This window comes from Sardina pilchardus, chromosome 13, assembly GCF_963854185.1.
Source record: "Sardina pilchardus chromosome 13, fSarPil1.1, whole genome shotgun sequence".
In the NCBI taxonomy this organism is placed as follows: Eukaryota; Metazoa; Chordata; class Actinopteri; order Clupeiformes; family Clupeidae; genus Sardina; species Sardina pilchardus.
Window position 1 is genome coordinate 12,989,604 of NC_085006.1, and position 14,423 is coordinate 13,004,026.

Genomic DNA, 14,423 nt, shown 5'->3' on the forward strand with positions numbered 1-14,423 from the left:
TTGGAACATGTGTAATACAAATGACAGTTTCTCCATACATAACCCCTTGCGTCCCGGGCATTAGAGTGAGACATCTAAGGGAGGAAAGATGAGAAAGGAGAGACGAACGACGAGTCTTGAAGTGTAAGAGAGAAGAGAGAGAAAAAAAAACGACTCCAGCTTTCAAAAAAGAGACGGAAAAAAATAATAATAATTTTGAGCCACATGATCAGACGCCCGCTTGCTCACTTTTCACTTCATTTCAGTTTCATTTATCATGCTCCCTTCTCTCTCCATCTCTCTCTCTCCCTCTCTGTCTCTCTTTCCCTCTCTCTCTCTCTCTCTCTTGGAAAACAGATGCCACAAACGCGGGGAGGCATTACATGCCTCATGAGCTGCCCTCTCAAGGGCCATGTGGCATGACATGTGGCATTACATCTTGGGCTGCAAGTGGCTACACGCAACACTGATCCCTCCCCTGGCCCGCGTGCACACACACACACACACACACACACACACACACACACACACACACAAACACAAATAATATATAAATAAATAAAAGAGAGGAGAAAGGCGGAGACAGAGATAGATAGATTGAAAGAGATAGATAGATTGAGATATAGATAGAGTGAGGCAGATAGAGATAGAAAGAGAGAAAGAGAGAGAGAGAGAGAGAGTTGTTAGCTCTGAATTAATGATGGACTCGGAGCAGTGGTGGCCCCCACTGAGGCATGAACCAGATTTCAACCTGGAGGTCCCAGGAGGTGAGGCGGGCGCCGTGTGCCCGAGCGTCGAGCGCCGCCACCAGGCCGCTGTGCCGTCACCGGCTCCCCGCGCTGGGCCATGGGGAGGCCGCTCCGCTCCGCTCCGCACCCCGCCGCCACTGCTGCTCCGCTCGCACTGTCATATCCCCCCGCAAGAGCACGAGGGGAAAAAAAGCATATTATGTAGGGCAGCTCTCCATGAAGGAGGATGGCAATGACGTTGCAGTGTGTGTGTGTGTGTGTGTGTGTGTGTGTGTGTGTGTGTGTGTGTGTGTGTGTGTGTGTGTGTGTGTGTGTGTGTGTGTGTGTGTGTGTGTGTGTGTGTTGTGGTGGATGCACATGCTTGTGCAGTACAGTGACATGTGTGTCTATGGGTATGTTTCTGTGTGTACAAACATATGTGTGTTTGTGTGCGTGTGTGTGTTTGGGGGGGGGGGGGGGGGGGGTTGGGGGGGATGGCTAGGCTGAGATGCATCAGTTAGAGCGACAGTGCTAATAAATTACAGCGACAGACCGCTGTGAACAAACAGCCTAATGGAAATAAAGTGGAAATTATCAGCCAGGGAATGGAGGAGGGAGAGAGAGAGAGAGAGAGATAGAAAGCAAGCTTGTGGGAGAGAGATACAGATGAGAGAGGGAGGCAGATAAAGCCTGATGAAAAGAGAGATGGATGGAGAGAGGAGGGGCGCGGAGAGAGAGAGGGAGAGGATGAAAAGACTTTGCCATTACAAAGGCAAATTACCACTTTGAAAAGGAAAATGTGTTTTCATTTTCGCCATTATTTATAATGAAAACGGAAAATCGGGAGAGAATCCCCATACATAACTCATAACGCTGCCTCTCCCCCCCCATCTTCCTACTGCCCACATCCATCCCTCATTCTCTCGCTTCAATCTCCTATTTTCTCATCCTTTCATTCATCTCTCTATCATCCCTTCCCCTCCACACACACACACACACACACACACACACACACACACACATACACACACACACAACCCCGCACACATGCAAGAGCCCACTCCCCAACAAACAGTCTTAGCTCTGAGGTAGGCACGCTCTGCTAATACAGCCGCAGAAAGCCTGCGAGCATATGTCATTAAAATGCTTAGACATGTGGAAGGGAACGTCTGGAAATGGGAAGGGAAAGGGGAAACGGGGCGTCTGGGGAGAGTTTGTCAGGGGCAATCAGCGTGATAACCTCCCACTCGGATCCCCCCCCCCATCAGACACTCAGGTCATGGTGGGAGGGGGGAGAGAAAGGGGGCACCATGCATGCCGCCCCTGTGGATGGGAAAACGCTTGGAGCGGTTTGGGGTGTGGGTTGGAGTAGGGGTGGGGTGGGGTGGGGTGGGAGTGTGTGTGTGGGGGCGAGGGGATGCTAAGACTGTAATCACATTGCGAGATGGTGATAGGAGGTTGGAGAAAGTAAGTAAGAGAGAGAGGAGGAGATGGATGGAGATAGTGAGAGATAGAGAGAGAGACAGAGAGAGAGAGAAAAAGGGCTAATGTACAGTAGCCTGCTCTTTCGGTCTAAATGGCTACTGACATGTGTGAGGATTGTTTCCTCTAATTCAACAGGGAGAAAGAGGCCCGTGGGCTAAAAAGCAACACAAACATGGCGCTGGCCTTGGTTTTAGCTTCAAAGGTTCCGGAAGGTCAAATGGATGAGCCATGAAGAGCGGAACAATAAAGACAGATTCATAATTTTTTAAAAAAGAGCGAATTGCTATGGGGCTTTTTTTCACTGCTCACATCTATCCAATTTAATGTTTAATATTGTCCAACCTCGTTAAATGCTGGCTTTAACGGCAGGTTTTTTTTCCCTCTCTCTCTCCTCAGTCATGAAAACGTGTTAGTGCTGATCTTAACTGATATTAATAATAAAAAGATTTTGCGCCATAAAAAGGCAATTTAGGAGTTGAGCAGGCAAGAGCCACCCTATTTATAACCAAAGAGCTTGAGCTGTTTACTCTGGTGAAGTTTCCATTTGCACTTTCTCTTGTCCTAAATCCCTACAGTCCACAGAACAACAGACACACATACACACACACACACACATGCACACACATACACACACACACACACACACACACACACACACACACACACACACACACACACACACACACACACACACACACACACACACATACACACTCACATACTGTACACACACACACACACACACACACACACACAAGAAAGAAAGATATGAAGGAGTGCCAGTGAGGATCCTCAAATGGCCAAGAAGCCCCTTACGATGAAGCAGAGAGAGAGTTTTCTGTGTGCAAGTCCTATAGCTGTGAACCAGAATGCACTGTACAGCTATATTGCCATACAGGAGATGAAAACATCTTCTAACGGCCTCTTGGGGTAAAAGAGCTGGCTGAAACACTTTTTTGTGGATGCCTGCAAGCTTTTGTGCCTGCATAAGCATATTCAATTAAGACAAAGAGAAAGGGAGAGGGAAGGGTGCAGGGGGGAGACAGGGGAGAAGGGTGCGTTCTGTGTGTGTGTGTGTGTGTGTGTGTGTGTGTGTGTGTGATTGAGCGAGTACGACTTCCGCATACGTGCGTGTTTGAGTGCGGAGATGCTCCAACGGAAGTGCGGTGCGGCGAACAGTGCCACTGCGTGTTTGTCACGGCAGGCACAAACTTGAGGAGAAGGAAAGGAAGGGGGCGGTGGTGGTATGTGTGTGTGTGTGTGTGTGTGTGTGTGTGTGTGTGTGTGTGAGCGTTTGTGTGTGTGTGTATGCGTGTGTGTGTGTGTGTGTGTGTGTGTGGTGTGTGTGTGTGAGGAGGAAACTGGAGGAAGGAGAGTTTCCCCAAGGCTGAGAGACTCTGTCAAGCCGATTAAGTCACATGGGCGGGAGTGAGAGCTGGGAAATTGAATCAGTGCAGGGCCGGGAGAGAGCGTGTGTTTGTTGCGCCCCGTCGCCCTAAATAAATAAATAAATAAATAAATGAATAACACAAAAAAAAACCTCACCGAACACAATAAATAATGAATTAATAAATACATAGAAAAGTATCAACATGACAGCTAAATCAGACTCGCACTTTTTCTACCTGACCCAGGAGGTCTAAAAGAGCATCTTCTGCTTCTAGCACCATCAAGACAGTCTGGCCCCTTTAAAGTTCACGTGATTTGGGGCGACTGAAAGGCCCCTGATATAGAAGTGCTCTGTCAAGCCCTGGGAAACGACGGCTAATGGTGTCACGGGTCTTCAAGGCGAGGACGGAAAAAACGTATCGCCCATGCAGTGAGGGCGTCATCATGAAGAGGGAAGCAGGGGTCAAAACAGACGCCTGATGTTAGAACAGATGATGCATTGTTGGTGGAGGTGGCTCCGCCATTGGGCACAGTTCTGCCGTCCCCCGATTATCCTCTGATCAGCGGACTGTGTCCGGATAGTGAGAAGATAGAGAAAGATAGAGAAACGCATTTTTTTCGTGGTGAAAAAGCGCCGGTTTTACGGGTTCTAAGAGCTGCGAAGTCTCGGCCGATTCGGAAAAAAAAATGGCCGTGCGCGAGGATTCGGCTTGCGCACGAGACATGCGGAGAAAGAAAAAAAGAAAGAAAGAAAGAAAAAAAGCATAAACCTTCTCCGCCCGCAGATGCTCTGGCGCCCTTTTTCCTCCGTCTTTGTTAACGGGAGGAGGGCTGATGTCTGCTCTTGGATGCCCTCGCTGCCGTCTGTGCGAAGGCGAGTGCGCGCGCCAACGAGGCCAGGGTGAAGGGGGCATCATTAGCAGGGAAGACAACGCTCCCAGTAGGAGAGGAGGAGAGTAGGAGGGAGGAGAAAGGGAAGTGAGAAGCAACCGAAAAGCATCTCTCTCTCTCTCTCTCTCTCTCTCAGCTCTGCATGGCCTCATCTCTCTCTCTCTCTCTCTCTCTCTCTCTCTCTCTCTGTCTCTCTCTGTCTCTCCCACTGTGCACCCTCCTCCACAGTACCTAGGCCAGAAGGTCACGGTGCATCGCCAGTGCTAAGCGCTAATCCCTAAATGCCTCGACATGCTCCCAGAACAGAGGCCACTTTGAATTAAGAGTCATTTAACTGGAAATTGAGCCGGAGACTGGAGTACGATGCCCTGCAGCTCGGATCTCACGCTCTCGCTCTCGCTCGCCCTCTCTCACCCGCATCCAAGAATCAAACTGAGAGAGAGAGAGAGAAAGAGAGAGATGGCTTTCAGAAACCACAAAAAGATACATGGTGTCTGCAGATACAACAAAACATTACATGGCATCTACTGCCTTTGAACGCTGACGCCTTTGCTATGAGCATGTCCTTTGATGAGATCCATTCAACACAGTCATGAGGCTTTCAATTTCTTTTTATTTCCCCCCTCACACAGTACACACCCTGTCTTTGTAGCAGACAAGCTTTATCCAGTGGCTTTTGACTAGCACGCCGTATTCCAACTCTGACAAACATGTCTTTGTTTTCACATTTGTTGCAATTTGTTTCGACAACATGCTGTTTTGAAAAGATATTTTTTTTTTCAAAGAGGCGTAACTTAAAGGCGTGCTCTTCACCACTTAGTCTACTTCTTGCCTCTCGCACTCTCTCTCTCTCTCTCTTTCTCTCTCTCTCTCTCTCTCTCTCTCTTTCTGTCATACCCTCTTCATGGTGAAGGTTGGTTCAAGCAGTGGGAAGTTTCAACCTTTGATCAGAGTTTTAATCTTTCAAACGGCTTCTGACTCCGTGGCACTCTCTTATATCACAACACATTCTAATATAATCTTCATACAGAATTGAAAAAATATATATATATTTTCTGCTTCTTTGCTCCTATACACTTAATGGGCATGAGATCACAAAACAACGCGAAAAAAAAAGAAAACATGAAATTGTTTGGTTGCCATCCGCCACATTCATGTTTCTTCTGGTGCCATGTCAACAAAGATGCCAATGTTTCGATTCGCACTGCCCCTTTCTGCCTCTCAGGCACACAATAGCCATTTAGTTTCTCGGCCTAAGTGTGAGAGTGTTTGTATGTGTGTGTGTGTGTGTGTGTGTGTGTGTGTGTGTGTGTGTGTGTGTGTGTGTGTGTGTGTGTGTGTGTGTGTGTGTGTGTGTGTGTGTGTGTGTGTGTGTGTGTGTGTGTGTGTGTGTGTGTGTGTGTGTGTGTGAAGCCCCTGAATAGACCACTGCTGTCAGATGGCAAAGGGGATCTGGCATATACAATGTGGCAGCGATGCCAACATACCACACCATCTCTTTCAGCTCAGTGCCCTCCTCGAGGAGTGGATGCAACGCTGTCCCTCTTTTACCCCCCCCCCCCCCCCCCCCCCCGCCCGCCCCCACACACCCCCCCGAAACAAGCAACGTGTCAAGGGAACGCAGGGAGTGGAGCCATCTCTTGTCTCCCGCAGCAGGCAGGGAGGCCATGTGGGTCCAGCATGGGTCAGAGCGGCCTTGTTTGCCAGCTGGGTTCTCATGGCCCCGTTCAGCACTGGAACAACAACGGGAATTGAGGAGCGTTTCAATTGCAAAAGGTCTCCAAGTGACCGGCGTTGGAGCGCTTACCATGTCCGCCTTGCCAACAACATTCCAAGTCTGTGTGTTTCTCTTTCTCTCTGTGGAGGCATAATGCACACATTGGCACAAGGGGCGCCTTAAACTATTCACTTCGGCAGGACAATGCCCGGTTGACAGAAGACACAAGGGCACAAACAGTCAGTGTTGAGACAACCAGATTCTGTAAAGAGAGCAGTGTTTGCCTTGAACGAGACTCTTTATTCAGGCTTGGCTTATTCAATCAGAGCTTGCGCTTTGAGGTAAAACTCATTAAGGCGAAGCATGAAGGAGCAAATGTGTTGCATGGCAAAGTAGTGTCTCATTCAAGCCAAGACACACAGGCAGCACTCTGTATACTGATGACCTTCCGAGACGATCTGTTTGGGTTATGCGACGCAACTAGCAGAACGCTCTCCTTTTGTGTTGAAGCAGTAGGCCTGCAACAGTGCACTCTTCATAATGTGTTTTTGCTGAAGACTGAATAATTTTTTTTATCATGAGTGGAGTCCGTTGAAATTGAACGACTCTGAAGAGTTGGTGTGTCTCCGCAAGGGGAGAAAAAGAGAATGCCGAAAAAAAAATACAGATCTTAAAATACAGACAAGCTGCATCATTTCACTTGAGAGTCTAATTCAGTGTTATATAATACACATGCTGAATACATATAGTGAAAATCTATTGAAACTAAATTTGTTGAAAAGGCAGCCAGTCACTTTGACTCAAAGCAGGCTCGTGTCGACTTACCTCTCGCAGGCTCTCCAGAGGAGGGGTTTTGGCGGGGTGAAGGGGAACGGGGGGCAGTGGCGGGGAGGCAAGAGGAGCCTCCAGGCTTTTCCCAGTTACTTAGCTGGCGAGAGTCAGCCAGATTTACTGTTCTCTGCTCAGCCAAGCGTTCTCCCATCGGCCACCTGGGCAGTACATCACAGGATGGCACTTGCTCATCACGCAGGCTTTGCCAGGGAGCACCATGGCGTGGCACTGTAAATCCTGCGACACGTCACCCACACCCCCCCCATAGGGCCCCTGGAGATGAATGGGCTCGCACATCACATCACACACACACACACACACACACACACACACACACACACACACACACACACACACTCTCACACACACACACACAAAGCTGTATACCCACCCACGTCCCCCCTGCCAGTATGGAAACAAGGCGTGCACATAACAGCACAGATGTATACTGGAGACCCCTGATGTGCAGCCATTCATTTGTATACAATGCTAGAATAGTCGATTAGTTTACCCCTCGCTGAATAAAAATGTTGTTTTCTAGAGAGAAATGAGGACCATAAATAGACATTTTACAGGTACACCGAGGCTGTTAATGGCAGGTGGGCACTTTTGAAGTTGTTAAGAAGACTCTCTGAATGTTTAACACTCTGTAAAGCACCATGAGATGTGTAATGTTTTGACGCTTGTGAAATGAAATTGACTTGAATTGAAGGCATGATTAGCCTTCCCATTTGCCATAGATTTGAGTGACAGCGACTAATGTGGACCACATTGTGAAAAACAAATGCTAATTGGATACTGACTATCATTGAATTTGAGCTTGACATTATATTTCTTTGTAAGATTATCATTTCAAACTTGAGATTGAAAAGCCCTATAAGATTAAAGATACAGTACTTTGTTTATGAGGTGGCTCTCTCTGCCCAATGCCAATCACTTCTATGCCCCTATAGCGAGACAGGGGTGTAGTGTAGTAGTGGTTGCAAGCTGCCAGTGGTCTCAGTACAGAGCAGTTTCAGCTTAAACAGCATCTGCATGTGTTGTGTCATACTAAGTGGCACATCAAGCTGTATGGTTGCATGTTTTAAACAGGCTACCTCCATCAGTGAGTAATGGCTTTGGAGGTATTTGCTATGCTTAGTGCTCACTTAGGGTCAGTGTGTTTATGTACATAAATGTGTGTGTGTGTGTGTGTGTGTGTATAATGTGTGTGTAATGTGTGTGTGTGTGTGTGTGTGTGTGTGTGTGTGTGTGTGTGTGTGTGTGCTCCATAAGCAATGGCCATTTTGAACGTGTCTATCCCCACAGCTTTCAAGTTAACCTCGGCTGGCATTTAAATGGAGCACTCAGATTAGGAGACCCCATACGAGGGCAGACACGGAGTGGATTAACCCTGTTTTAGCCGCCTTCTGTGGAAAAGATTTGCTGACCCTGACTTGACCTGGTTTAAGGGGGTGCCCAGTCGTGCTTGATGGAGAGTGCGGCCCTGTATATATGGCAGACGAAGCTTAAACGATTTCTCAGAGGGGTTCCACTCACTGTGTAGATAAACTTTACAGCAGACATTTTCAGACTGATTGGTTTTATTTTGTTTGTTTGTTTGACTAGTTTAGCTGCTCCTCTGGTAGTGTATTAATGGGATTTGAAGTCAGTGGCAACTTGCAGTGCTACGCACCAGAAAAAACACACTGATCTCTTGGTATCCAAATGAATGTTATCCTATATTTGTTTTGAATGGCTTTGTTATTTGTACCCAGAAACAGACGTGGATGAGGTCAATGCAGCATTCAGCTCAAGACTGTAATTGGTTTACAAAACAAATTTTAGATCGAAATAATGGAATCGCATAGCCTCCAAATCTTCTCTCTGTGATTTCTTCGTTCGTTGGCCCTGCTCAATGATGGATTAAGAGAGGGGAAATGGGGAATAGGGTACCATTGAGTTTTAGATGTGACAGTAACCTTTGATTTGGAAACCCAGAAATAAGATGGCTGGAGATTATATGGCTGATGGAATGTACAATGATAAAGGAGACAATGGAAAGAATGTCTGATTCCAAAGTGCACACAACAGAAAGAGGGAGAGAGAGACAGAACTAGGCAGACAGAAAAAGACGGAAGGAGAGGTAGAGAGGAGGGGGTATCAGACTAGGGGGGGATAGACACCTTAAATCTTCCCCATTAGCAGACTCCATTGCCGTGGGATTGGGCTTTGATTCAGTGTCCGAGCTGAGCCGGGCTCGGGCAGGCGCCGCTTCCTGGGAAAATGAAACGGGACGACAGAGATCAGTGACAATGCCAGGGGATAATCGCGCCCAAATCACAGCCATCTGGTCTCAATCTTCAGTGCCATCCACACGCTCAGTCGCCAATCCTTCCCACCAAATCCCTAAATCCTCGCAATCTGCAGCACTACAGCTTACCGCCACCGTAATCCACGTTGCACCCCACGTCGCCGTCCACAGGAGCAGGGCCCACCCCCCCCAAAGTGTTCCTTCTTCCACTCCCCTCCAGCGAACTCCAATCACCCCCCTGGAGATCACTCAATTACTGTGGGCAGGTGCAACCCCCGCGGTGGCATATCAAATAACATATTACACTGCAAAGTAATTGAGATCTGTAGGATGGATTCAACATGGAGGCATGTTTTTTCTCCCCCAAACCTCCCAACCACTTCTTTGAGAGGATCATATATTCATAATCTGAATATTAATGTGGACAAAGGATAAAAAATGTAATGAATGTGGATTTCTGAGGATATCCAAGGCAAAATGCCATTGCATAGAGTATCTTTCGATAATTGCTATATGTTGCTTTGTTGTTTTGGTCCGAGGATTAACTCAGAGGGTTATTTCCTTCTCAAATCTCATCATGCCCTAACAGGACCTTTTTGCATTGTTGTGGCTAAAAACTAAATCAGCACCCGGCTTTGCAAATATGTTGTTCAGGAATAATTTGTGCTTTGCTTATGTATAGACAGAGGACATGTTATATCAACATTCCTTTGATAGAAGTGACCATCAATATTTTTATTATTATGTTTTTTTTTACACTTTGTCTTCAGACCTGAACAGGATCTGAACCAACCAAAAAAAGATTGAAGAAAAAAAGAGGCATTGTGATCCATGTGGATGAAAGCAATGTTGAGACACACTGGCCTGATGAATCCAATCTGCTAGCAGTGGCCCAGCTTTTATTATTGCCCCGAAGCCTGCTGCTCAATAGCATGACCGCTGGAAAGGTCAGTGGCCAACAGCTTCCACACTGGGATTGGCGAGGTTAGAAAACAAACTTGTGAAGGCCCGGGGAAAAAAGGAGGGGAGGTGGGGGGAGCAAAAAAAAGAGAAAAAGAACCAATTTCCCCTCACCTCGACACCCCAGGAATGGGCCGGACTGATGATGACTCTACAGCCATCGAAACGGTTTCTGGCGTTTTCCCCCCAGTGTTCTTGGCAATGCTTTTGTCGCCCTCAGCGTGCCTTCACGCCACATCTCAGAGAAACACCTGCACATGCCTTTGTAGCCCAGCGCATGTTGAGGCTCCATCTTTCCGAGATCACAGCCTTGTCGTTTGTCTGTTGTTGTACCCCGAGTGAAACAAAAATAATCCTAAACACGAGCTGTAACCTGCCAGAGATGGATTACTCTTTCTCTCTCTTCCTCTCTCTCTCTTTCCTTCTCTCTCTCTATATATATATATCTCTCTCCTCTCTCTCTCTCTCTCTCTGTCTGTCGCTGGTCCTCTGGAGACCCAAGATCTGTTTGATGGCCTGTCGGCCTGTGGAGGAGCAGGCTCGAGTGCCAAGGGGACTGGCGGAGGATTCGCCACTCGGCCCCATCCGTCTCCCATGCTTCACGGGAGGGCTTTTATCAACAACGTGTTTGTTTATTCAGTTTGTTTCGCCAAAGCTGCCCGCCTCAGTCTTACAGTTTGCTGGGAAAGTCGCACACTGTTTCTTTTGAGTGCCTTCTCTCCGCGTATCAGTGAATCTCTGTGTTGCCAGTAATGTGGTCACCCATTCACACGCACTTGACGTTCTCTTATTCTCTTTGGGCTGACTTTGACATACATGTGACTTATTTACAGCAGCTCTCAGAGCTTGGCTTAGACAGCTGGGTCCTTTTTGTTGGGGCTCTGGGACTGAATGTTGTTTTTGAGGCAGCATGGAAATGGGATCTGGGTCTCACTTTGCCATTAATCTACTTGCGCTGAATACACTGATCATCGTTGTTGTTTGTCCTTCCGAATGCATAGCGCCAGTGTCAGCATTTTACGTAGATTTCCTGAAGGATGTACCAGGATCAACTTTGAAATCTTTCCGCTGGTCATAATTTCTATGTCCACTATCATTGGATTACTGGATTGTATGCACAGTTGCCAGTGCTTTGACAGTGTGATGCTCTTCAAACTTTCACAGCAAAAGTTTATTTAGAGTGCTCAGTAGAGAAGTTGCTGTCCTTGAAGAGCAACAAAAACAGCACAAAGCTACAGTAAGTCTGGCCACATGGCTTTCATCCCTCCTGATTATAGAGTTTCAGTAATAGCGGAGCTAGAGCGAGAGCTTCTACTTTTTTTGAGGGCCATCTCAGACAGAAGTCACCCGAGAATATTGAACTTAAGTGGGATTAGACAGGAGGACTGGAACGCACACACGTTTGTTTATGTCCGTCCTTTCTTTTTTCATGCTCATCCTTCTTGAAAGAAATGAAATAAAACAGTCTCTCTCTCTCACACATACACACACACACTCATACACACAAACACACACACAGTCAACAGGAAAGCTTCAAGGCCGCTAGCGAAGGCTTTGCTGAAGACATTCATTATCCTTTGACATTCCACTTAATCCTTCACAATGCACACTTATGAATATTAAACACACCCCGGTGGCGACTGTGTGGCCACACTCTCTTTTGCCTCTTGTTTGGCGAGGCAGAAAAAAGGAAAGGCCTGATCCAAAACTCACAGCACCCACCCCCCCCCCCAACCCTCACACACACACACACACACACACACACTCCTCGCCACGGCTGCTAATGCCATCACTGCAGCGGCCGGACCTAGCCCATAACCACTGGGGGAATGGCGTCCACTCTCCGCCACACATTTGGATCACGTCCTACTTTATTTTCGCTTGCCCCCCTTTTGTTTATTCCGGATCTTGATCGGTCGCTCGGCTTTAATCCGAGGGCCCCGTCTCGCAGCTGCCTCTCCGAGTGTTGGCTCGCCTCCGCCGTCGGGCATCGGCCATGTGGCAGCAGTGGCAGCAGTGGCAGCAGCAGCTCTGCCCTCTGCAGCACTCCATCTAAAATAATTTGAGAGACCCGGAGGCACTGAGCCCAAAAGGCAGACCAGGAGGAGGAAAATAAGGAAGGAAATTACCTCTACCAATGGCCTCCGATTGAAACCACTCGCTGTTTATTGAAAGCAAAGCCGGCGGAGCCGTGATTCAGAGATGGACGAGCGGATCCGCGGTGCAGACACTAACAAATGGCTCGCCCTTGAACGAGCGAAGAGGTGAACTACTCACGAGCCAGTGTTTTCCTGCTCATCCTTTGTGTCACCAAATGTGCCCTGTACGTGAAATCAAGTAGGGAGATCTCCCCTTAATTGTGTTGTAGAATGTAAGTTACAGTCAATGGCCCACATTTTGGTGCTTTTGGTGTTGGATTTGTAGTTATAGCCAGCCGCACGATTAGTGGAGGCTTTTTTTTATGCCAAGCAGCTTGGGAACTTACATCCCTGAAGCTGGGGAAATTTTAAGTGGGGACTTTTTGTGCTGCTAAATGTTTTATTTATCTACTGTTTTATTCTCATGGCTAAAAACGCAGTTAGGTAGAATGAGATAGGTGGAGAGAGAGAGAGAGAGAGAGAGAGAGAGAGAGAGAGAGAGAGAGAGAGAGAGAGGAGCCAGTGGAAAGAGAGGGGGGATACAGTGAAACAGATGAGAAATGGCACATAATACAGAGAGAGGGAGAGAAAGGGAGGGAGGGAGCGAGATAAAGAGAGAGAGAGATGCAGAGCGAGAGAGAGAGCGAGGGAGCAGAGAGATGCAGAGAGAGAGGGAGAGATGGCTGAAGTGGGAGAGGGTAGAGCCTGCCAGATGTTGTGAGTGGATCAGTCCAGGCCGAGTCTCTCGGTGATCTGGTCTGACCGCAGCACGCCTCTCTGTGGGGATGAGCCAGTGAGAGGCTTGTTGTTGTTGTTGTTGGTGGGGGTTTGGGGGGAGGATGAGTGGGATCAGGGGCCCGCTTGGCCGGATTCACCAACACTCACGTCTCTCTCTCTCTCTCCCACACACTCACCCTGGCCTGTCTCGCACTCTCCGCCAACTTATCCCTAAATGTATACAAAACACAGGAGCATGGGCTGATAGCTTTTTCACTGCAGTCTCCTGAGCTTCAGGCTTATTGGGGGGGAAGCTTGTGCTTTCAGTAAAAAAAAAAAGCAAAAAAAACCCCAAAAAAACAACCAGTGTGTGTAGAAATCCCTAATTCACTCTAAAACGGGCCTAGGAGTGAGAGCTCTCCGACAGAACCCATGACATGGCTTAATGGATGTTTAAAAAGACAGCTTACATTGCTAAGCTCAGTTGCCTGTCCTCGCGTGTCCTCACTCTGCTAGGAGATGTGTTATGCTGCCACGCTAAATGCACTGTCAGCCTCTCCACAGCGAGCCAGGATTTTCAGCGTGAAAACCCCACTTCTATTCCTTAAAAAAAGCAAACAAACACACACACACACACACACACACACACAGAAAACAAAACAAAAAAAACTGAAACGCATAGGCCGAGAGACAAAAAGCAATTTCCATCCTCTTCCAAAATAGCATCAACACGGCGTTTTAGCATTCAGCAGGGACAAAAAAAAAAGTGTGTTTCAAAAACGCCATGATGCATGAGACCGGCCTTGTCTCCACCCCCCCACCCCATTCCGACGGTGCGGACCGCCTTCTTTTATTCACATCTACACAAGGTCACGCCATCTGTTATGGTCCAGTAACAAATGTCTTGTTCGCGCTGATGTCATTTGATTGACTGCATAGTAAGTGAGTCAAGGTGAGTGCCTGGCACTGACACCACTGCAAGCTTGGCTCTCTTTTCTTGTGGGAAAGGTCTGTGCAATAATGGCTGCTAAAAGAGCCATCCATTTAAGTGACTTTATCATTGCCATACATTAAACATGGACCCACGTGGGGGAAATGGGATGATGGCTAATCTCGTGTCATTTGACAAAAAAAAGACAAAAAAATTGGTTTGAGATGGAGTACTTATCTGTGAATGGTCGAAAGAGGCCTTTTCAAAGCTTTGAGTGTGTCTGTGTGTGTGTGTGTGTGTGTGTGTGTGTGTGTGTGAGAGAGAGAGAGAGAGAGAGCCTTTGCTCTGTGAAGGAGGAGGAAAA

At 47.6% G+C, this 14,423-nt stretch overlaps 1 protein-coding gene across 1 annotated transcript in view; it reads left to right on the forward strand.

The window, feature by feature from the left end:
- Window positions 1-679: 679 nt before the first annotated feature.
- kirrel3b (kirre like nephrin family adhesion molecule 3b) overlaps window positions 680-14,423 on the forward strand; it is a 168,460-nt gene continuing 154,716 nt past the window's right edge. Inside the window, exon 1 of the mRNA XM_062553152.1 lies at window positions 680-796. Within this exon, the coding sequence (XP_062409136.1) occupies window positions 680-796 (117 nt within the window). The remainder of the gene's footprint in view (window positions 797-14,423) is intronic.